At 35.8% G+C, this 25,260-nt stretch overlaps 3 protein-coding genes across 3 annotated transcripts; 2 read left to right on the top strand and 1 right to left on the bottom strand.

Moving 5' to 3' along the window:
* The first annotated feature begins 12,714 nt into the window (after positions 1 to 12,714).
* On the top strand, positions 12,715 to 13,938 carry LOC113506108 (putative nuclease HARBI1). Its single transcript, XM_026888960.1, has 4 exons — positions 12,715 to 13,188; positions 13,266 to 13,446; positions 13,574 to 13,764; positions 13,873 to 13,938. Exons 1-4 carry the CDS (start codon positions 13,088 to 13,090, stop codon positions 13,907 to 13,909), a joined length of 510 nt encoding a protein of 169 aa, XP_026744761.1. The 5' UTR covers positions 12,715 to 13,087; the 3' UTR covers positions 13,910 to 13,938.
* Positions 13,925 to 15,104, top strand: LOC113506109 (putative nuclease HARBI1). Its single transcript, XM_026888961.1, has 3 exons — positions 13,925 to 14,008; positions 14,120 to 14,261; positions 14,393 to 15,104. The coding sequence occupies exons 1-3, from the start codon at positions 14,006 to 14,008 to the stop codon at positions 14,809 to 14,811; spliced, it is 564 nt and encodes a 187-aa protein (XP_026744762.1). The 5' UTR covers positions 13,925 to 14,005; the 3' UTR covers positions 14,812 to 15,104.
* Positions 15,105 to 15,321: 217 nt separating this feature from the next.
* Positions 15,322 to 17,582, bottom strand: LOC113506098. Its single transcript, XM_026888956.1, has 4 exons — positions 17,310 to 17,582; positions 16,882 to 17,014; positions 15,842 to 15,959; positions 15,322 to 15,697 (listed from the first exon to the last, which is right to left on the bottom strand). Exons 1-4 carry the CDS (start codon positions 17,357 to 17,359, stop codon positions 15,462 to 15,464), a joined length of 537 nt encoding a protein of 178 aa, XP_026744757.1. The 5' UTR covers positions 17,360 to 17,582; the 3' UTR covers positions 15,322 to 15,461.
* Positions 17,583 to 25,260: the final 7,678 nt, after the last annotated feature.

The following is a 25,260-nucleotide window of genomic DNA, read 5'->3' as shown; positions in this document are numbered from 1 at the left end:
ATATCCCCGTTGAATTTGAGCAAACTGTAACAATGCTGTTGTCATGCCATTTACAGATTATAATGGAGTCACTAACACGATAATCATACTCTCCTCTTTCCTTCTTCTTCATTTCTTTATTAGCTATCAAAGGACATTTTCCTGTTCGATTTTCTCTTATAGTGCCCGTTACACCCATATTCCTTTTTGTTAACTCTTCAACCAACGGTAACCCGGTAAAAAAATTATCAATATATAAGTGATATCTGGATCCAAGCTCAAGTTTCATTAGTTTATCTGAATATGTCAAAACTACACTAGCCCCAAGGCCTAATTCAGCATATCTGGCGTTCAAAATTGTAGTGGCCCCTTGGTAAGGCTCAAACCAAGCTATATAGCCCCCCGCAGTAGCTCCTACCCACAGTTTGAACCCATACCGTATGGGTTTGCCACGAATAAATTGTTTACATCCATGTCGACCAAAATAAGGCACCATAGCTTCGTCAACACTGTGGTTTTCTTTGTGGGGACAGTGGTCTAGAAACTTGGCAGATAATTTGCTCATAAGTGGCCGAACTTTTGCAAATTTATCAGAAGAATCTAACTGATGGTTGTCCATACAATGTAGATTTGAAAATATGTAGGAAAAGCGGTCTCTCGATAAAGCACTAGCAATGAGCTCATTCTTCACGTCAGGCGAGTTCTCCCAATACATTCGTCTTCTATTTACCGAGGAATAGCCACTTACTAACAGAACACCAATCATACACTTCATCTCTTCTATTTTTATATCAGCAGCAAGGTTTTTTCTTCCTATGTACCTGTTCGTCTCAGTGGTCAATAAATCAAAAACATCCTCCGAAAAAAACAAAGAAAACCATTCTAGTGGTGATTTTTCCTGAGGGACGTGGTAATCAGGTCGCCATAATGATAGTGAGCCTTCGTAATCCCGTTTCCTCCAGTTATATTTTTTTAAAACTTTATGAAGGGGCTCATCATTCGTGTCCGGATCCCCAATGTTGTCCAAACTAACTGTAGCGGGTTGACGTAGCTCTGCGTCCGCTCTGAGCAAGCTGGGAGGTAGATTATTGACATTGACCTGATCTTCGTCTCCAGAGTCCTCGTCTGTCAGTTCTGCATTCGCATTATCAGGCGGAAGTATGAATACATCATTTTCACCTTCGGTTGTCTCAACATCCCCCTCTTCCAATAAAGATAAGATGTCATTCAGGGATAATGGTCTGAAAAGCAAAAAAAAGTTAATTGAAATGGCATATAGTCCTACCGTACCAAATAGGGTACACCATTATTCATGTCTAAATAACTAAAAAATAAATAAATAATTAGGATATTCAAATGTCACAATGAAACAAGAAGTATTTTAGTTTTATAAAAAGATGGAAATTATTTGTATAAATTATATAATTGTAGTATATTTACCTGTTGGAAGCCATGTCTCCGCAGAAAAAATAAATTTACGAAACTTGTTCAATAAATCTGCACTATTATCAGCATTCAATTGCACTGGCGTATTTTTTCCGATGAGCACTATTCTTCTTTTCGACATAAATACCAAATAATATTAAAAATATTATGCGAGTACCTGCAAAAAAAAAATATAACAAGTGTACCGTATATGGTACGGTAGGTCTAAATGGGTTAACTGGGTTTAATCTTAGACCATAGGACTTAGCCCATGAACTAATGTTTGCCAAGTCATGGTTCATGGCGGAGATGGCAGCATCAGCATCAGATGGAAGGAAATGTCGATACACTTGCAAGTCGTCTGCGTAAAGATGGAAACTAGAAGTAATTACTCGTGTGATGGAGTTTGTGAAGATGCTAAATAATAAAGGAGAGAGGACACCACCCTGAGGTACGCCCGCAGCGAGGTCACACCATTCAGATAAGGTATCTTCATGGCGGACACACTGCGAACGGCCCCGAAGATAGGAAGAGAACCAGGCTGTAGAAGAAGAAGAGAAGTTAATGGATTTGAGTACCCCTAAAAGTACGTCATAGTCAACCGAATTAAATGCACTGCTGAAGTCCAGAAGAACAAGTACCGTTAGGCACTTGTCCTCCATACCTAGGCGGATGTCATCAGTGACATTAATCAGGGCAGTGACCGTACTGTGGCCCGGGCGGAACCCAGACTGAAAAGGGGAAAGAAGAGAGTTAATTGTTAAGAAAGTAGAAACTTGGCTATGTACAATATGCTCGAGGACTTTAGAAAGGAAAGGAAGAATAGAAATAGGTCTAAATTGTGAAACTGTAGACGCGTTGGAAGACTTGGGCAATGGAATTATGAACGCTTGTTTCCAAACGGAAGGAAAGGTGCAGGAAGAGATGGATAAATCAAAAAAGTAGGTGAGGATGGGCAGTATTTGCGGTAGAATAGGTGTAATCATCCTCGAGCAGAGATCGTCAACGCCGAGAGCAGAGGAAGATATGGCTAAGACTGATTTTTCACATCAGATAGAGTGACAGTATTGAGTTCGAAAAGTGGGCAGTTCGGTACCGGTAAAGAAGACACGAAGACTCGTTTTCTCAAGTGGACGATTAAGGTCATTGAGGTCAATGTCTTTGCAAACTTGAGCAGCGGGAGATTTACCGATACCGACTGACTTAAGGAATTTCCAGGAGTCAGAAGGACTAAGTTTTTTGAGAGAATCGTGGAAATAGCGCCTCTTTGCATCTTGACACAGACGATTGCAGCGATTTCTTAAAGATTTGTAGACGGCCAGGTTGTGATCGGATGGTCTGCGCTTGTATCTGCCCTTAGCCCGGTCTCTGCTAGCCATGACCTCCTTAATGCTCGCATTAACCCAGGGAGCAGGATCATGCTTGACTTTAATACGACGCTTGGGAGCGTGTCTGTCGAATAAATGAATGACCTTGGTATTAAAACACGATACAGTGCTGTCAATACTTTCAGATAAGAATAGTGGTGATCAGTCCCAGCATCGCGTCTCAACGCCTGGAGGTCTAAGCTACTATAATTCCGTAGATTTAGATATCGAGGTTTAATTTTTGGACGACGGATGCGGTACGACATAAAAATGAGGTCGTGGTAGGAAAAAGGAGCAGAGAATTGTCCGTGAGCAGAAACATTATTAGGGGAAGAAACTATCATAAGGTCAAGAAGAGAAGGGGTGCAATTAGGAGCACTTTGCTCCTAATTGCACCCCTTCTCTTCTTGTGTAGGAGAAGAAGGTAGAATTTCGAGATTAAAGGAAGACAGAAGCGATTGCAACTTAAGGCAACGATTGTCACGTTTTAAAAGGCAGGTATTAAAGTCACCCATTATGACTAAGTGGTCGTAAATGGAACAGTAATCGTGCAGGAGGGATTCGAGACTGTCAAAGTAATTAATATGAAGATTAGGACAGTAAACTACGCCTAACAGCATTTTGGTGTGGTGGACTATAATCTCAACAAAGAGATACTCGGCTGACTCTGAGTACATACAAATTAGGAGAAGAAATTATTATTTTATAAGGTATATCAGCACGGAGATACATAGCCACACCGCCACCACCTTTGCCAGTCCGGTCATTGCGGATCAGCACAAAGCCTGGGAGAGCATATTGGGTGGAAAGGAGTGAAGGTTTTAGAAAGGATTCCGAAATAAACAGCACATCGATATCTTCACTGCTAATAGATGCTAGAAGGTCATTATAATGTCCGACATAAAACTGCACCACAGCTCGTGGCAACGACGTATTTTTATTTAATGATACTAACTTTTTAACCTTGTTTTTCCCGCTACCAATACAACCGAAGAATTCTGTACCTCTACCATGAGTTGCCATCGAAAACGTCAATGACGTTACTACAGTCGATAGCGTATAAACGCGGATCGAATAGTTTTCAATCGGACTCATACCATGAGTTTAAAAACCTTGACGCGCTCGCTATCGAGAGCTCGATTATTATTGTAGAATTCGTGTTGTCATACTTGTCATGTTGTCGAACGTGCCTAACTGCATGCTTAATGTAGTTGTTTCTTTCTAACATTGCTTAAAAGACAGAGTAAGATATATATTCCCGAAAAAGCTTCAAATCTACATTAATAATTTCGTGCAGGGCTACAGTAAACTCGATCGAAACCTTACATGAATAACAAAACAAAAAATATTGATTTGGAGTCGACAACATATATCCGCAAAATTCGGATTATGGAGAATTTCGTTAAATTCCGATGGCAACAAACAAGCCGCTCAAGGCGCCATCTTTGCCGTTAAAGTTTCGCAAAGTGTTTTTCTTTTTTAATTATGCGGTTGATGTAGATATACGAACTCTTTTGATATCACAAATAGATAGACACTTTTCTTCTTACTCTTTTGGGTTTTAGTAATTTTTCATTAATAAATTGAAAGCGTTGTCGTGGGTACCTAGGAATGGTTATGTGGCGCAACTTTGGGGAGTACCTATGTCTTGCGGTTGATCGCGATAGTTTTGTTGAGTTGTTTCATATACCGATAAACTGTGCATCTATTGAAACTAATATTATAAATGCGAAAATTTCTCTGTCTGTCTGTCTCGCTTTCACGCCAATCCTACTGAAGCATGGACTTAGTATGTACTGAACTGATTGTATTGAAATTTGACAGATAGCCTGATGGAAACGGGGACCACCGAACGCTATAAACTGAAGTCCACGCGGACGGAGTCGCGGGCTACAGCTAGTGTTTGAATAATCCTAATAATTTTAAACTTCATAGAGCATAAAGTATTTAGTATATTATATTATAATATAATATTACTTAATGAACTATTGGTTGGAGTCCCCACCCCAACCAATAGTTTGTAAACGCTGACTTATTTCCAGCGTTTCCTGAATAATGAATTTATGTGGGTATGTTTCATTGTAAAAAATAATAGTTAAAAAAAAACTAAAAAAAGACGCTTTAATGATGAAAGAAACTAAAAAGTGGTAAATAATTTCTAATTTAGAAATAAATCAATAAACAATAAATATATACAAAAATACCATTGATTGTTTGTTAATTCATTTTTAAATTAATATTATTGTAAAAAATGCGTGGGGCGCTTTTCAAGAACTGATATATGGAACCCCCTACGATTTTTTCGCAATAATACCATTTATTGTTTATTGATTTATTTCTAAATTAGAAATTATTTACCACTTTTTAGTTTCTTTCGCCATTAAAGCGTGTTTTTTAGTTTATTTGAACTATATTAAATTTTAGTGCGTAATAAAAGCGTGTTTTTTAGTTTTTTAGAAATTATTTTTATTTTATACTTTTTAGTCTTCTTATTATTCAAACTTAATGTACTACTTACTAATTTAAAATATTGGTAGGTATTTAAAGATATTTATTATTAACAAACTTAACAAAATTCAAAGTTTTACTCATCCAAATTCAATACGGCGTTAGCACGCATTCTTTCCATTTCCGCCAATGCGTCAGTGTTGCAAGGGGTTTTTCCCGTAAGCTTTGAACAGTCCAATTCCTCTATTTGGAGGCCATCTAAGGACTTGACGCAACTCAGAGCAACGTAAGCTTGCCCGGATGCAAAAGTACGGGGTCCCGCCATATTGGATTTGAGTCACCTGACTATTTTTTCGTATTCCTGACAGCAAACCCTTTCATTTGATACCCATATCATGGAGGTGCATTTCAAATAGCCTGTCCGCCATCTTGGACGCCCGCCATATTGGATTTGTAATGACTTTTCTTAGCTAGTCATGCATTGTCATCAGAACACAGAGCGTGTGCAAAATTTCATCTTAATCGAAGACCGGAAAGTGGGTCAAATTAAGATTCCAAGATTTTGTTACATACTTACAAGTGAAGCTAATAAAAGCGTGTTAAAAAAGCGACGGCGTGTATTCTTGGCGGGCCTGTTGGTCTAGTGGTTAGTGACCCTGACTGCTATACCGGAGGTCGTGGGTTCGATTCCCACCCAGGACAAATGTTTGTGTGATGAGCACGATCATTTGTTCTGTGTCTGGGTGTAATTTATCTATATTATGTATGTATTTAGAAATATATAAGTATGTTTATCAGTTGTCTAGTACTCATAATACAAGCTCTGCTTAGTTTGAGACTAGATGGCGTTGTGTGAATGTTGTCCAATATTATATTATTATATTATATTATAATGTAAATTGTCTTTTAACTAGTGCTACCTGGTTTTAAATACTTTATTGCCGATATGATTCTCACAAAAAATACTCAAAACTAGACAATTACTATAAACCGAATACCGTTTTACACCTTGTTTAGCAAGTGGGTTACTTAACTACAATCGTAAAAGTATTTGTCGATACCATCTGTCAAATTTGCGACTCATGGTAGCATTTTCTTAGAGAAACCACCGCAAAACGTTACGCGCTCGCTACTCGCTATCGAATACGTTTCGAATATTTCGATAGGTTTTATTTGTTAACTCATACTACCGATTTTAATTTTTCAAGTGACCGCTAGGGGCGCTATACATTTTGTCATAGATATTTTTTACGCAGACGCTAGCGAGCTCCGTCACTAAAAACTCATGGTAAGGGTACTGATCTCTTTTCATTTTACAGTAAATGACGCAAGCATAGGCTTTCGTACTTGCGTCACTGAACCCGTGTAGTTCAATGGTGTCGTGTTGCCTTGTTTGCAACCACCGCGGTATTTCAATTGTATTAATGACGATTATATCATTTTTTATTTTCTCCCACTCATTCCTTATTTTTGTTGGTATGGGTTCATCCCACTGTATTTTGGCCTTCCATACTTCTTGAAATTTATTTTATATATTTATTTAAATAAATAAATATTTATCTTATTTATCAACGACATCAAAGATTGCTTTAAGAGTTCAAAGATCCTATTTTACGCGGATGATTTAAAAATTTATAAAAATATTACTGTTCAAACCGACTAGGCGACTGTTTAGAATTTCAGAAGGATCTTGACTGTTTTTCGGAATACTGCTCTGTTAATAAGCTTCACCTTAACATCTTTAAATGCTATAGCATAACGTTTACTAAGAAAAAACATGCGTTGAATGTCAATTATTTTCTTGGAACCACTATCCTAAACAAGGTTTCATCCATCCGTAACTGTTGTAATAAGATAAATTTATAACTTAATTTCTGCGTAGTATGAAACGCGTAGCGCCATCTACTGTTGTTCCGCTAGAAACCTCTCTCTCTCTCCTATATGTCATGTCTGCCGGCTAGTGTGTTGTGTGTGCATAAAAATTATAAAATAAATAAGTAAAAGGACAGATAAATATATTTTCATTTCATCATGTTAAATTAAAACATGGTAGCAGAGCGTGGTTGAGAAATAAAACTCAGTGTGATTAATATAAAACTGTCCGGAGGTAAAAGTGATACGCTCGAAAAAACGTGTTTGGTGTAATCCGTGTAAATACGCAAATTTACACCACGTTATTAAGTTATTTTCATAAAAATGGCTCAACAAGCAAAGATTGAAGACGTAATGATACCTATTTTTGATGGAGCTAACTATTCAAGCTGGAAATTGAGGTTATTAACTTTGTTGGAATACAAAGAATGCAACGAGCCCGCCATTGTCGATATAAAAAAACCAGACGCCGATTGGAAAAAGAAGGATTTAAAAGCAAGAACTATAATAATGAGCACAATAACAGACAAACAACTAGAATATGTCACTGAATGCAAAACAGCATACGAAATGCTCGATAAGTTAGATAAAATGTATTTAACACAATCCACAGCCATGCAAATAATATGTCGAGGAAAAATTGAAGAGATTAAACTAAACAATTACACAACAATCGAAGATTTTTTTGTTGAATTTGAGAAAACAATAAACGAGTTCAAAGCAGCTGGAGGAAAAATAAATGAACCCGAGAAGTTAAGATATTTGCTCAGAGCTCTACCACCGAGCTATAGTTATATAGGAGATTTCCTTGATGTGATTCCAGAAGAACAAAGAACAGTTGATTATGTACGTTCTAAAATAAAAGAGAAAACATGGCTACAAGCGACTCGGACAAGAAAAATAATGTGAGTACATTTGCAACGAAAACCCTAGTCCAATGTTTTACATGTGGAAAGAATGGTCATCTTAAGAAGGACTGCTGGCACGGTCAGAAATATCGTCAAGGACAACAGAGCTCCCAAGGAAGATTCCAACATAGTCATGGTCAACGAGGTCTACAAAGAGGTTACAACCGAGGTGGATTTTATAGAGGTAATAGCAGAGGCAGAGGTCAAGGACAGTTCAGGGGCCAAGGACAGTTAAGAGGACAAGGACAATATAAAGGTCAGCAGCATTCCAGTGGTGAGTCTTCTAATAACTTTTCATTGGAGTCGTGGACTGCTCAAGTGTGCTATCCGGAGATTAATCAAGTAGGGTGTTTAGAACAGGAAGTTAACATAAATAATAGTGAAATTAACTGGCTTTTAGATAGTGGGTGTACGGACCATATTATAAATAATGATACATATTTCTATAACTCGATAGATTTAAAAAGTCCTGTCAATGTAAAATTGCCAGATGGCAAATTGTTAAAAGCAACTAAAGTAGGTACTGTCAAAATTTATTTTAAGAATTATTACAATGAAAAGTATGTGGATTTAAAAAATGTTTACTTTGTTGAAGGCATTAAGCAAAACTTGTTAAGTTTTTCTAAGATAACAAAAAGTTGTACAATAGTAGCCAAAAATGAAAGTGCAAAAATTTATAATGAGGCCAGGGAATTAATAGTTGTTGCTGATAAAATAAATAACTTATATTGTATTAAAAGTCAAGAATCAGCAGAGGAAAGAGCACATCGATTACACTCTATGAGATTTAGTGCCTCAACTTCTCGAGCCAATGCAAGCTCTCCAGAGAGAGAGATGCGATTAGCAGCTGACAGAGCGAGACGAGCTACATCACGTGCGTCTCAAAGCTTTTCTCAACGAGTACTTAGGCTTACTATTGACCGAGAACAACATGTGTTATCCCAAGAAGCTGAAACTCCTTCACAACGAGAACTACGGCTCACAGCTGACCGAGAACGTCATATTTTATCTCGAGAATTGACAAATGATAGGGTGCACCATAATATTATTCGATCTCTTGAAGATGAACATGAGCATGTACAACGAATAGAGTCGGTACGCGAACATTACAATTCTTTGAGACAAGATCGATTAATAAGTTTGTCTAATGAAAGATTAAGAATCGAAAATATTCGGTATGTTGAAACGGACGAACAGCGAGAGGCCCGTCTTACCTCAAACAGATTTCGACATAGTCTTAATAACTTACATTTACACATAGCTGATCAATCTAGAATTTCGGTGGCGTGGTCCGACAAATATAAAAGTGGGTTTGCTTATAACCTCGCAATTGATTACAGATCATCTTCTTTCATGGGCAATATGTATGTGCAAAATGTAGTATGTGTTTTTTGTAGTGTTTCTGTTGTTCTGGAGGCAAAATAAATTTGCCTTCTTTCGCAGACCCACCGGAACCATTGAAATCACTACTTTTAGGGGAACATGTGCAATCTAAACAGTTCTTAGACAATATTCGTACTTATAATAGTGCGTTTCAAATGACATCCTTTGGTGCTCAACAAATCTCAAGGTCCTTTCATGCCTACTTTTAAGGTACAAGGTCATGTTTACCATTTGATAGGATCCCTTTTGCCTGAAGACCAACCTAAGTTTCTTCGAATATATTTCGTATCCGACTACAACGAACAGTCGAATATAAGAAATCAATATTTCCCGAATTTAAATACTGAACTAATTTCACAACTTCAAGACATGTTGCATCAGGTTAATTCATATGTATGCAGTTTTAAATCGGCACTAGAAGCTCTTCCTCGATATGATGATAGCAATTATAAAATTGTTATAAATGCCGATAGGCGTCCAACTCAGGAACATCCTAGGCGTTATAATGCTCCATCCACAAATGAAGTTGCTGTGGTATTGGTCGACCAAGAATGTGATAGGCGTGATATTGTTATCCGGTCCAGAGACAATCGTTTGCAACGTATTTACGAAACCTACAGGGCTTATGACAGTTTGCAATATCGTCTGATATGTTGTCGAGGGGAAGATGGTTATTATACCAAACTGATCCGCATACAGGTGCACCTAATTATAATAAAAAGATTTCATGCCTTCAATTTTATTGTTACCACTTGCAAGTGAGGCGGAATAGATTTGTATACTTTCAACGTTTTCGTGGCTTCTTCAATCAGTTTATTGTTGACATGTACGCAAAAATTGAAACCGAAAGGTTAGTTTACTTACGATCTAATCAAAGGCAGCTACGCGCTGAAGAATACGTACACCTTCGCGACGCCATGCAGCAAGATAATGATACGGTGAATATGGGCCGTTTAGTTATTTTACCCTCTTTTTTTACTGATGGTCCACGGTACATGCACGAACGTACTCAAGATGCTTTTTGTTACTTAAGAAAATATGGACGTCCCGACTTATTTATTACAGTAACTACCAATCTTAAATGGGATGAAATCACTCGGGAGCTTCTTGAGGGTCAAGCACCGCATGACCGCCATGATATCATCGCAAGAGTTTTTCATTTAAATTTAAAATTAATGATAGATCTACTTACCAAAGATAACATTTTTGGAGAAGTATTGTGTTATATGTATAGTGTTGAATGGCAAAAACGCGGCTTACCTCACGCACATATCCTGCTATGGTAAAAGATGAGGTTCGACCTAATGATGTAGACAGTTTAATCAGTGCTGAAATTTCAAGTCCGATTGCAGATCGCGTGCTATACGACATTGTTAAAACCCATATGGTACATGGTCCATGTGGTGCATTTAACGGGAATTCTCCTTGCATGCAAGACGGTCGTTGCACTAAAAGATATCCAAAATGCTTAGTGGATGAAACTGTAACAGGACATGATGGATACCCATTATATCGTCGTCGTTCAAGAGACAATGGTGGTTTTACTGTTGGAAAACGAGTGTCTAGACAACAGGTAACTTTAGATAATAGGTGGGTCGTTCCGTATTCACCTGTGTTGTCTAGATCATTTCAAACTCACATAAATGTTGAAATGTGTAATAGTGTAGAGTCAATAAAATATATTTGTAAGTACATTAATAAAGGCAGTGACCAAGCTACATTTGCGTTGAGAAATGAACATAATGAAATTACTAGATTTCAGTCAGGCAGATATAGATATTAGTTCTTCAGAAGCTGTGCGGCGGATCTTAAGTTTCAACCTTACGAAAGATATCCACCTGTGACTCATCTAGATGTTTATCTTGAAGACGGTCAACGTATATATTTCAACGCCGAAAATGTTACAGAACGATTAGAGAACCCTACACAAACAACTTTATTAGCATTCTTTCGACTTTGCCAAACTGATGATTTTGCAAAATCTCTTTTGTAAGAGGAAGTTCCATCGTATTATACCTACAATAAGCAACGAGGTGTCTTTAATCGGAGACGCCGTGGCAGGCCTGTAGGTGGCGAGTCAGGTATTTTCAAAGAACATGTTCTTGGTAGAGTGTATACCGTTCATCCTAACAACGCTGAGTGTTTCTATTTGCGATTATTATCACACACAGTGCGAGGACCAACCTCATTTATAGATTTGAGAAAAGTAGACGATGTTGTTTATCCAACTTATCATGCAGCTTGAAAAGCGCGTCTTTGCTTGAAAATGATCAGCATTGGGATGACGCTTTAGCAGAATCCTGTATTAGTGATAATCCACGACGGTTACGCCATTTATTTGTAACATTACTAACATTTTGTAATTTGTCAGATGCTATACAATTATGGGAAAAATATAAAGAAAAACTTGCAGAAGACTTTCTTAGGAATATATCTCACAATGATGAAGGCACAACTAATGATAATGTCCGTGATCTTGCTATAAATCAGTGTTTATTGGCTCTTCAGGATGACTTAACAGCAGTAGGCGGTAAATTACTATGTGAATATGGTTTGCCCAAATTGCCAACACCAACCTCAGTCGGAGAGGTTACTAAAAGGGAATATTCCGCTGAGATTGGTTACAACCCAATCGAACTGCGGACGACATTAGAAAGCGGTGTCCCAATAATGACTGCAGAACAACGTTCAGTCTATGATCGCGTGTGCGAGAGTGTTCAAAATAATTTGGGGACATTATGGTTACTAAATTAATATTAGCTTCCGTTCGAAACCAGGGTAAAATTGCTCTTGCCGTGGCTTCATTAGGGATAGCTACAACTTTGCTACCAGGAGGTAAAACTGCTCACACTATGATTAAAATACCAATTGATTTAGATCGCACGGAAAGTCCAACCTGTAGTATTTCAAGCAATAGCGACAAAGCTAAGGTATTACGCGAGTGTAATTTAATGATAAGGGATGAGTGTACGATGGCCCATCGAAAAGGAGTAGAAGCGGTAGACAGAACTTTAAGGGATATAAGTCAAAATGATCGACCAATGGGCGGTATCACGGTTTTATTTTGTGGTGATTTCCGACAAACCTTACCGGTAATACTACGGGGAACCCGAGCTGATGAGGTTAGGGCTTGCCTGAAAAGCTCTCATTTGTGGCGTGATATACAATCGATGCATTTAACTATAAACATGCGAGTGAGAACTGGAGATAATCCAGATAATAGTCAATTTTCTAATACATTATTAAAGATTGGTGAAGGTACCTATCCACAACTACACCAAGGAAAACTTATTTTGACGCCTGAATTATGTTGTATAGTTCAATCTCAATCATCACACATCTGTACCCCTAGCACGAACATCTTGCGAAAAAGTATTCGTATCGTTAACGTGAGCGTTTTGTATGGAAACATAAACAGCGCCTCTAGTGTGCGTAATATGAACTAAATTTGTGAGCACAAACCATAAGTCAAGTAAGTTTCGTATCGTATTCGTAACGTAACTATCGTAACCTTGAGTCGTTTGTATGGAGATAGGAAGCACGAAGGTATAAATTGACGTATCGTATCGTGATTGTCGAAGGCTGGCTTGCGAGTTTTACGAAAGTTTATTCACTTTAAATTTGACAGTGACAAAACTTTCGTCAGAGTTTCTTGGAAGATTTAAATAGTAATTAAGTGATTGTGTGACCGAATTTTGCTGAAAAATGCTTAGATTAACAAGAAGCACCCATCGACGTAGCACGTTGTACCATTATCTTGCGGCGCGATTGATTGTTGAAAGTGGAAATGTACGAAGAGAAACTAGGTGAGTCATCTACTACAATACTTTATGTAGATAAATAGAAAATAAGTTGGTTTATTAATGTACTATTGTAATTTCAGAGAAATCTCGAGGAGAGCTCTCCTCAGAAAAAATATAGCCAATATTAACGTGCAATATCTAAGCGATACAGAATTTAGAAATAGATTTCGTCTCAGTAAGGAAGCATTTTTGCATTTATGTCGCGAATTAAGGGTCAAATCTAGTCTAAGACCAAGTAAAAGGATCAGCCTGGAACATAAAGTAAGTGTAGTAAATACTTGAATTTACCCAAAATTTTAACCAATAGGTACATTTTTATGGGCGCTCTACATATTTAATGGATATAATATTTTTTAAACGCATATTCATTTATTATTTGTATTTCTAGGTACTGTGTGCTTTATCATTTTATGCTACAGGCTCCTACCAAAGAATAGTAGGAATGGCTAAATGTTTAGGGCAAACCACAGTTAGTAAATATGTGAGACAGGTTACTGACGCCCTTGTAACCCCCTCAATATTAAATTACTTTATAAAATTTCCTGCGACGCTAGAGCAGCGTAATATTATAAAAAACAAGTAAGTAGTAATCAAATTATAATAACTAAGTTTGCACAAATTGAGTGGACTGTATTGAATAGCGAAATTAAATAATAGATTAAATTACAAAAAATCCTTTATTTACAGATTTTATACAAAATTTGGCATCCCTGGAGTAATATGATGCATAGATGGGTCTCATTTTCATATATTCACTCCAAAAAGAGACATTGAGCATTTATTTTATTGCAGAAAGCATTTCTACTCACTGAATGTGCAAATGGTGAGATATTAAATTTTAATATACCTCACTCAGCACCGATGGCCTAACAATTAATTAATTACAATAATTATGTTGTACAGTTGCATCTTCATCCACATTTTTACATTTCAGATATGTGACAGTGAATGCCGAATTATTAGTGTTAATGCAAAATATGGAGGTGCTACCCACGACGCATTTATTTGGGAAAATAGTCAAGCCAATAGATATATCCAGGACATAAATAAAAATAATGAACAAGTTTGGTTTTTAGGTAGGTAAAACTGTATTAACCAATTAGAAAAAGATATGTTGCAAAATACTTAGGGCAGCAGGCAAGTTCCAGTAATTAAAATTTACAGATTTTTTTTTAATAACTTATTCTTTAAATAAAAAAAAATCCAGGTGATTCTGGATATCCACAGAGGCCTTGGATGATGACACCAATCCCAGATGCTGCTGAAGGTACGCCAGAGGCAAAATATAATACCATCCATGGGAAAGCCAGAGTTGTAATAGAAAATACATTTGGTAGACTTAAAAATAGGTGGAGATGCCTTTGTAAGGACCGAACATTACACTACACCCCCGAAAGATGTGCAACTATAATTATGGCATGTAGCGTTCTACACAACTTAGCGATAGATTTTATGGTGCCCGATCCTGAAGAAGATGTCATAGATTCTTTAGAATTAGGAATATCAGCAGTTTCTTCAGAAGAACCTCTTCGCGATCATGGTTCTAGAGATGATTTGATTCGCGGTAGAACACTAAGACAAATATTAGTGGATAGAATCAATAGACTACACATTGTTAATAATTAATTTAATTTTCCATTTTTTTTCTAGGTTTTGTGTTACCATGTTTCATAAGAGAATAATTGTATGAGAACTCTGTCTGTATTTTTTTTTCTTTATTTGTAATTTTAAACTCATTGCACAGAGTGTTAGGTCTTAGCTAATTGTTTTTTTTTGTATTTTCGTGTTGTTACTTTTAAGCTCTATATTGTATTTTATAGAACGGTGTTGTCGCTAAGAGACTGTACATGTGCTGTTATTTTAATTTGAATTTTTGACGGTCATAAAGAGCTGTTTTGCAGCCAAGTTTTAGTAAATGGTTTTTGAATGAAGAAATGGTTTTTCTTTTGTGATAAATTAAAATTTCCAGATACTATTCCACTATTTAATAAAAAGTATTTCTCTATGAAATATAATTAAAAGATCTTAAAATAATATATTGTCTAAGTTATTTATTAAGCTAATCTTTATCTACATACACAAATAAAACTTAATAACAATAAACAAACAAAACAATAAGCCTAACCAAATAACTTACTATTAGTTGCATATTTGGCGAAACAAATAATGTCCGATTTTATTCACTTTTATTCGCCAAATATGCATCCAATACCTTCAAAGCTTCTTTAAAAAAATCCAGCCATTTAGCTTGCAACTGCAGCTCTACATCACGCTGTCTAATCCTCTCTCTTTCTATATTCTTCCGCAACTCGATCACGCTCTCTTTCATACTGCCTTGCGGACCCCTCACACTCCTTAAATACTTTTAAAATTTCATCGTCGGCTTTCTTCTTTTTCTTCGGCGGCTTCCAATGTGTGTCCATTGAAGCTATTGAAGGTGGTAGTGGATGCGCGGGAGGTGGAGGTGGAGCGATTGAGCGTTGGCTACTTGTTCCCGGAGTATTCCAAGTATCTGGCAAAATGATGGGCATTTAGGTAGTTATCTCGACTTAATGTGTTAGTTTTTAGTTTTAATGATTGAATTATAATTCATTTAGTACTAGTTTTTTCAAACTCAAAAGGTAATCTAAAGTATTTAAATTAAAAATATACCAACCGTCAGCAACGGGTGTTAGTTTTATAGGTATGTCATCAACAATAACTTCACTTATTGTTTTTGTGTTTGTTTCTTGTAGATGAGTACCTGACAAGCTCTCTTCCTCCTCAACATCAACCTAATTTTCATAAAAAAATACATTAGGGAACACACATCATATGTTTCAAAGCAGTGCTAACTACTACTTATGTTTATTTTTTTATCAAAAGTCTGCTCTTGAGGATAATCAATAATGCAGATAACATCAAACTTCGAGAGACTAACAAGCATCATAATTCAAATAAATAATGTGGCAAAAACAAAAGCATGAGATTAAGTCATACACCACTGCAAAAGAATTTTAAGTGTAACTATACTAACAAAAAAGAGCTTAAGTGGTGACCCTTTTTTGTTATTCTGGGGATTTATAAAGAGGTAGGTCCTTCTCATAGAGAAAACTTTTGACCACATTCAGTCACGTTTATGAATATCATATTCACATAATTCTTCAATGGTTACCAAGCTTATTGTATTTCTATGAAAATATACTATATGTCCAGTCATGAGCAATATGATGAGTACACAATCCAAAAGTTGAACACTTGACTTATATCAGTCTGAGGTAAAAACTATAATTTTAGTAACGATTTAAATAAACATAATTATCTTTGCTTGTGACTGTATAATTATGTGCATCAAAAATTGAAACTAAACTCATTTTAAATGTTACAAAGAAAAATTCTTAATCACACCTGTATGAAGCCAGCTTCTTGTATGGGCATTCCAGTAGCAGCCTGCACCCCAATTATATTCATAACCCTGGTTTCTAAGTCGGTTAATGTTAATTGAAGCGCAGGCCCACCACCTGTACCATGAGCTGACCTATTTATTTTGGCCCACTTTCGTTTCACGTTGTTTTTGAAATCACTCCAAACCTTAATATGAATAAAAAACACCACACCAATAATAGAGAAGGATGCCCAACGCCAACATAAAATGCATGCAATGAATTTCTACTTGTGAGATGAAACTATAACCATGGATAAAGATTTGAGACATACCTTTCGCCACTTTTCCTCTGTTCTAGAGTCGCCTGTGCCATCACTATTGAGCATATCCGAAAGCTCCTTCCATTTTAGCTGTACATAGTGTCTACCACGAGGGCCTCCGCTGGGTTTAGACAAGTCTCCATGCCTATAATAATTTAAATAATTTTATAATTAAACGACTGTCTCCCATTCTATCTGGTATACACTTAATTTTAGACCTACATAAATATCATAAATTAAATACATACCCCATGGAAGTTTATTTCAATTTGATTCAAATTTGTTAAAGAACTATCAATTTAGCTTACCATTTTTTATGACCCAATTGTATAAATACACTACCTTTTGATTCATAATAATATGTATATTTAAATTTTCCATTAAAATATCATTTATCAACTGGTATGTTTACAATAACATATTAAATGAAATTTACTTACTTTTCCATGAATTCCACCATAATTGTGTATTGTGGGTGGCTGGTTCTCATTTTCTAAACTTCAGTGGTTTTGTAACTGCGATTGTAAACCCCGTTAACACTTTTAGATGTAAAGTAATACGAGTTCTTCACTTCACTTCAAAACAAAGTTGTCCTTGAATGAGCTTCGCGGCACAAAATGTCATGTCGTTCGTTTAGGAACACAGTTTCAAAATAAACAAAGTTTCAGTATTATATTAATTAAATACACCATTTATTTTAAATTAATATTAACTTTTATTACTGGTTCGTTGTAAAGCATTAATATTTAAATGTTTTTAAAGTTTTAAAGGCAGTGAAATCACTACGAACAAAATACGTTATAGTTTTTGAACGAAACGTTCAATCAATTTTACGATCCTTCGTTCAATGTTGTCCCTCCTTACTTACGTTAGTATGACGTCACTATCGAAATCGTATCGAGGTCTCGATACGATTACGATAGTGCTTCGTGCTTCCTACTTTAGTTGTATTCCGTTATCGTATCGTCAACTCGATACGTTAACGATACGAAACTTACAAATGTTCGTGCTAGGGGTACTGATATCGTCGGTTTACGGTGACAAATATATTAAATAGGGACAATACTTGGCTCAGCGAAAGATCCATTTTAACTCCTCGCAATGATCAGGCATTTGAGATTAATAACAAAATACTGTCAAATCTACAGGGGGAAAGCAAAGTTTATAGATCAATAAATAGAATGGTCGATGAACAAAAAGCCACTAATTACCTACCCGATAGAATTCTTAAATTCTTTAAATATGCCCGAACTTCCTTCTCATGAAATTTGTTTAAAAATTGGCATTCCGATTATTCTACTCCGAAATTTAAGACCACCACAACTTTGCAATGGTACTCGACTGAAAGTAACCCAGTTGCAACAAAATATAATCGACGCTCAAATTGTAACAGGTCGCGGTGCAGGAGAAACCGTCTTTATCCCCAGAATACCCATTATACCAAATAATTTTCCGTTCCAATTTAAAACAACGCAATTCCCGGTATCGGTGTGTTATGCAATATGCAATGACAACTAATAAAGCTCAAGGGCAGACTTTTCGTGTTGCCGGAGTAGATCTCGGTGTCAGTTGTTTCTCGCATGGTCAGTTATACGTTGCTCTTTCCCGGGTTAGCAGTTCTAGAAATCTTTATGTTCACGTGCCGGACGCAACAACTTCCAATATAGTTTAAGCCTCATGTAAATGTGATCTAAACAATATTACCAATACATTAACTTAATAACAGAAGGAGTCACACGCTAACAGATTCGCGGACACAGCTATCTTTTCTGCCGAAAGTCGCTATTACACGCGAACGAAGTCGCGGGCAAAAGCTAGTTTAACAATAAATAAGGAGGTAAGTAGTATATTATTGGGCATTCTGTCCCACTCCTTCGCTCATGCATGCGCATTCGCGTCGTGGGACAGAATGCCCAATAGGTTATGAGCGACACATATCATGGAATAGAACGCCTAATGGTGGCTGGTCGCTCGGCGGGTGCGCCTCGCAGCCGATAGTGGTAGAGTATGTTCAATATCCGATAATCGACTCGATCCATTTAGTCGAGTATTCTCACAGGCTTACCATGTGTAATTTGTGATTCGATTGATCAAAAAAGTTTATAAGTGAAGGCTATGAACGTATTTTACCATTCTTAGACATGAAGTTTATTAAACAACCCCAATCATTGAATGTAAACACTATCTGTGATGATATTCCCAAGACTCATGCTCGTCATAGTGAATTATTACCTAACATAGTACGTTGTATAATTTGTGGTCCGTCAAATTGTGGAAAAACAAATTTGCTCATTGGTCTTCTTATCCATGAAAATGGTTTAAAATTTCAAAATGTTTACGTTTATTCAAAAACTTTGCACCAACTTAAGTATAGATTTCTGGAAAGTGTTTTACAACGAGTTCCAGGTATTTCATTTCAGAAATATCATGGAAATGAAGACGTTTTAAGTGTTCAGGATGCCAAACCGAACTCTGTCATAATATTTGATGACGTTGCATGTGAAAATCAAAGTAACATGCGAGATTACTTTGCAATGGGTCGACACAAAAATATCGATTGTTTTTATCTCAATCAAACGTATAGTAAAGTGCCAAAACAGTTAGTAAGAGACAACGCTAACCTTATCGTACTATTTAAGCAGGATGATATTAATCTGAAGCACATATATGAAGAACACGTTAATACAGATATGACTTGGGCTCAGTTTCGTGAAATGTGTTCTAAAATTTGGAGTGAACCTTACAACTTTCTGGTAATAAATAAAGATTGCCCTAAAAATAATGGATGTTATAGAAATAAGTTTGACACATTTGTCGTCTTTGAATAAGAAAATGATATATATTTAAGACTCCTGACATTGTTACCTTATTACTCGCTTAACAACTCTTATGAGATAACTATACATTTATCAACGATGGAAAAATCATTGAAAAGACAAATAGTAGATGCTTCAGCGGCTGTAAAGAAAAAAGTACGCGCCATGAGAGAGCTTGAGATTGGCAATAAGCAAGCATTAGAAACGGTTTTTAAACCTATAACCGAATCACTTAATTTACTAAGCAACACCAGTAATGAAACTACTTCTAATGAAAATGGAAAAATCCTGGAAAACAGTCATACATTAAACAATGAAGCCTCTAGTAGCAGAAAGTACGAAGAAAGCAGTGATGAAAATGAAATCGACAGTGAATCTTCATTTCAATCCATGGGTGATAAGAACGAAGAATGCGATACATCATCTTGGTCCCTATCTCCTGAAGCACTACATGATGTACCATTCGGTGTTCGGATAGAGCGTGGAAAACTTATGTTAGGTTCAGCTAGCATTACGATTGGTGACGATTTTGTTACAGTCGCGGGTCGCAAATATCGTAATACACCCGGTTTGAAACAGTTGCTGCTAAAAAAAGATGTAGACTTGAGTATAGTGACAGATAATGATATGCAACATTACAAGTCCATGCTGCTCGATACAAATGCACATCGTCGAGATTTTGAACCAAACAAACCCATCAAAAGTAGCAAAGGACAAAAATATTTGCAAATTATTAAACCTCTTTTCAAATTACAAAGTACAAATCAGATCTATAATCAACCAAAGGGAAATGGACTACCCTTGACAAAAGTGTGGAGAAAAAACGTAGACTATGTTTATTGGGACAATCCAAACGAACTAGTGGATAGATTAAAACTTTTGATTGCTTCACGAGACGCTGGCAACACTGGGCTGGACAATGAAATAATCTCCATCATTGAAGAATTACGTGAAAGTAAGGTTATCAGTTAATAAATATCATCCATCGTCTATATAAGTTTCATTTTACTGTTAACCCTTCAATAAAAAGCATACTAATACTACTACATTTAAAATGAATATAGACAAATTTGGTCATTATATTCATAAAAGAATGCGATTGACAGAATTATTCGAGAGTAATGATAATTCATTGACAAAAACAGAAAATGGTGAATTTGATTTGAAAGCTGCAACGTTAAGAGGTGTCAGAACTCCTGTAGAGCCAGATGACGCTGTAAATAAGGTCTATGTCGATCAATTCATAACAAAAATAACAAAAGATTTACATAAAGCCATGCTGTTAATGCAAGCTCGAATTATGGACGATGTACAAAATACTTTAAAAGCGAAGATATATGAAGTTTCCATTCATTTAGAAGATAAGTTTTACACAAAAACAGCTGTAGATAACTTATTAGCACCTAAAAAGTCATCATAATGTCCAAACAAGAAATTGTAAATGAAATCCATAAAGCAGCGAGAAAAAATTTTAATCGACGATCTGTCATTTTAAAAGGGATTGATGATTTGTGGCAAGCCGATTTAATGGACATGCAAAATTTAAGAAAATACAACAAAGGTTACAATTACATATTATTGGTAATTGATTGTTTCTCAAAATACGCCTGGGCAGAACCGCTCAAATCGAAAAATAAAATTGATGTTTCTACTGCATTTGAGAACATACTCAATAAAAGTCAACGCAAACCAGTTAATTTACAAACAGATTCAGGAACAGAGTTTTATAATACATCATTCCAAATGCTCATGAAAAGGTTTAATATTAACCATTACTCGACCTTTTCTACAAAGAAAGCTTCAATTGTAGAGCGTTTGATAAAAACTATTAAAAATAAATTGTATAAGTGTTTTAGTATGAACGGAAACTACAAGTGGTATGTAACGGTGTTACAAGATACGTTGAAAATGTATAACAACACAAAGCACCGTACTATTAAATGCAAACCTGTTGAAGTAAATAAATGCAATGAGTTAAACGTAAAAGAAAATATAAAAAGAACACATAAGCACATATCTTTTCGTTGCGTACCAAAGTTCAAAGTTGGTGACAGTGTTCGCATTAGTAAATACAAGCATGTTTTTAAAAAGGGATATACTCCTAATTGGTCAACTGAAATATTTACCATAAAAAAAGTTAACAATACCACACCCACAACGTATCACATAGAAGATCAACGAAAACAAGCTATTTTAGGAACTTTTTATGAACCGGAACTTCAAAAAACATATTTCCCAAGCGTTTATTTGATAGAAAAAGTTTTAAAAAGAAAAGGAAATAAATTGTTTGTGAAATGGTTAGGTTTAAGTAACGCAGAAAATAGTTGGATCAACAGAGCTGCGATTGTGAATTGATAAAAAGTAGATATAAAATCATTCATATAAACATTATTATTTCTTACATGTCTTTCATTTTGCTTTGAACGATGCAAGGTGGTGGACTAGTAAATAGTGTGATTAATAATTTACCCTTTGAACTTCATTTGCCTGGTTACAATTATTGTGGACCAGGTACTAAACTTCAAAAACGTTTACTACGTGGAGATCGAGGCGTAAACAAGTTAGACGAAGCTTGTATGCATCACGATATTGCATATCAGAACCATACAGATTTACCTAATCGACACAAAGCCGATTTACAACTGTTTAACATGGCTAAACAAAGACTTAGGTCTAAGGATGCAGGAAAAGGGGAAAAACTTAGCTCATGGTTAGTGAGCAAAGTCATGAAAGCCAAAATAAAGTCTGGTGCAGGAATTAAAACGTTTAACAGTTTTGTGTCGAAAATAAGATCAAAAATTAGAAAACTAAAACACAAGGACAGTAAGGCTCTTATAAACGCCGCTTACTTGGCTGCAAGAAAAATATTTCCTTGCATACAGAAAGTACGAGTTCCTCGGGTCATACCCATACCGAAAACTGGTGGAGTTCTGCCTTTGATCCCAATTTTTGCTGGTTTATCGGCATTAGGATCTTTAGCGGGTGGTGCTGCTGGTATCGCAAAAACTGTTAACGATTATAGAACAGCTCAAAAAAATTTACAAGAAACTGAACGACACAATAAAACTATGGAAGCATTAGCTATAGGAAAAGGGTTGTACATTAAACCACATAAAAATGGTACAGGTTTGTTTATAAATTCATCAAAAAACTGATAAGAGAGCTACCTAATCGTCCATTAACTGATATTGATATCAAAAAGCACGCACGCGACTTGCCATACTTTCGAGGAGTTTACATGAAAGATCAGCTACCGAGAAAACCTAAACAGGTTGAATGTGCTATTGTGAATTTGGACAATTCAAAAAATGAAGGAACGCATTGGGTAGCTTATGTTAAATTTAATAATTATTGTGAATATTTTGACAGCTTTGGTGATTTAAAACCGCCTCTCGAATTGATACGGTACTTAAAAAACTATAATATTTTTTATAACTACACAAGATACCAAAAATTCAATTCTGTGAATTGTGGACACTTATGTTTAGAATATCTAAGGAATTTTTGGAAAAATAAACGTGTATAAATTAATATGTTATTCTTTCATTTTTATCATTCTCAAGATGTCCCTCACTTTGTCAATAACTGGAAACTCATCAGATTTGTCTACATACTATCCAAACACATTACAATTAAACGGTCAGTACGAATGCGCATTATTGCATTTCTCAACGTTTAATTCTATTCCAAATATTGATAAAAAGAACAATAAGTTCTACTATGGATCCGAGGAAGTAATTGAAATACCCGAAGGAACTTATGAACTTCAAGATATTAGTGATTATATTAAATCCAAAATACAAAATGCATCGATAAAACTACGATGCAATAACAATACTCTAAAAACTACAATACTCTGTTCAAAAGATATAAACTTCGATAAGGAAGACACTTTTCGAAATCTACTAGGGTATGATAAGCAGATCTTGAAAGCTAATAAATTGCATGTCTCACAGTTCCCAGTTAACATTTTACCAACAACCGTGATCAGGATTGAATGTGATATTGTCAGTGGTTCGTACATAAACGGAGAGCCCAGTCACATTATCCACGAATTTGCACTCAACGTGCCACCAGGATATAGAATCATAGAAATTCCTAAAAACGCAATATACTTTCCGATTAACCAAAACAACATAAGCTGCATACATATACGGTTACTGGACATAAACAATCAACTAATAAATTTACGCGGTGAAGAAGTACAGCTGTATTTACATCTAAGAAGAAAAAATGATTGACTATAATAAATATATATATCAACCAGAAAAAGTCCTCAGTTTACATCAAGCTCCCAGTCATATAAGATCTAGCTCGAGGAAAATAATAAAATTAACAAGAGAAAATAAAGCATTTCTTAAAGCAATCGGTTTACTAAAATGAATATCTTAGATGTTTTATCCGCACCAACCTACGACAATACTGTTGAAGGCATCGAATACCATTCATATAAACCGTACGTGACTAGTTTTAACAGGAATGACGAGATACGCATACCTATCAACCAACAGGACTTGTATGTACTACCGTCAGCAAGCACTTTGTATTTGGAAGGAACCATAGTTGTTAATAAAAAGGATTCAAAAGAAGCCGCGAGCACTGTTCATTTTACTAATAATGCTCTACTCTATCTTTTCCAAGATATAAGGTACGAATTAAATGGCGTGGAGATTGATAAAATAAAAAATGCGGGAGTTACTACCACCATGAAATCATTAATATCGATGAATGAAAGTGAATCAAAGCTATCTCACGCATGGGGCTGGAACATTGATGGTATAAAAAATATTAATGGAGGTAATTTTTCCGTTTCTATACCACTATGTAACATACTTGGTTTTGCTGAAGATTTTAAGAAAATTGTTATAAACAGTAGACATGAACTGATATTGCTAAGAAGTAACACGAACTTAAATGCAGTGAAACTGAATACTGGTGAAGTAATTGACGACATAAAGATCAATAAAATTATATGGCGTGTACCGCATGTTAAAGTATCGGACAAAGAAAAAATAAGTTTGTTAAAATTGTTAGAAAAAGATCGACCTCTTCAGATGATATTTAGAAATTGGGATTTATACGAATACCCAGCTCTACCAAAAACTACGAAACACACCTGGTCTATAAAAACTTCATCGCAAATAGAGAAACCAAGATACGTAATTATTGGTTTACAAACAAACAGAAAAAATAATTCAAGTTCTGATATGTCACAGTTTGATCACTGTCACGTTCGGGATGTTAAAGTATATCTAAATTCGACTTACTTCCCGTATGAAAACCTTAATATTAGTTTCGCGAATAATAGAATCGCTTTATTATATGAGCAATACATCCGATTTCAACAGTCTTATTACGGACGCCGTTCGGAGCCATTATTAAGTCAGAAACAATTTAGAGATATAGCACCACTATTTATAATCGATTGCTCTAGACAAGCGGACAACGTAAAAACAGGGCCTGTTGTCGATGTGAGAGTAGAAATTGAGTGCGAAGCTGAGATACCAGACCAAACTTCAGCATATTGTCTCATATTGAACGATTGTATCATTGAATACAAACCCTTAAGTAATAC

The sequence above is a fragment of the Trichoplusia ni genome, chromosome 28 (assembly GCF_003590095.1).
Source record: "Trichoplusia ni isolate ovarian cell line Hi5 chromosome 28, tn1, whole genome shotgun sequence".
In the NCBI taxonomy this organism is placed as follows: Eukaryota; Metazoa; Arthropoda; class Insecta; order Lepidoptera; family Noctuidae; genus Trichoplusia; species Trichoplusia ni.
This window is presented reverse-complemented; position numbering and strand designations above follow the sequence as displayed.

What these genes read in the sequence shown, in the direction of transcription:
- LOC113506108 (XM_026888960.1), top strand. Translation starts at nt 13,088, where the DNA reads ATGCTTAGATTAACAAGAAGCACCCATCGACGTAGCACGTTGTACCAT. An exon ending in AATGTACGAAGAGAAACTAG is followed by an intron (nt 13,189 to 13,265) that starts GTGAGTCATCTA and finishes TTGTAATTTCAG; the next exon opens with AGAAATCTCGAGGAGAGCTC. An exon ending in GGATCAGCCTGGAACATAAA is followed by an intron (nt 13,447 to 13,573) that starts GTAAGTGTAGTA and finishes TTGTATTTCTAG; the next exon opens with GTACTGTGTGCTTTATCATT.
- LOC113506109 (XM_026888961.1), top strand. An exon ending in TGAACAAGTTTGGTTTTTAG is followed by an intron (nt 14,262 to 14,392) that starts GTAGGTAAAACT and finishes AAAAAAATCCAG; the next exon opens with GTGATTCTGGATATCCACAG.
- LOC113506098 (XM_026888956.1), bottom strand. Translation starts at nt 17,359, where the DNA reads ATGAGAACCAGCCACCCACAATACACAATTATGGTGGAATTCATGGAA. An exon ending in ATGGTGGAATTCATGGAAAA is followed by an intron (nt 17,015 to 17,309) that starts GTAAGTAAATTT and finishes AAATTATTATAG; the next exon opens with GCATGGAGACTTGTCTAAAC. An exon ending in CAGAGGAAAAGTGGCGAAAG is followed by an intron (nt 15,960 to 16,881) that starts GTATGTCTCAAA and finishes TATGAAAATTAG; the next exon opens with GTTGATGTTGAGGAGGAAGA.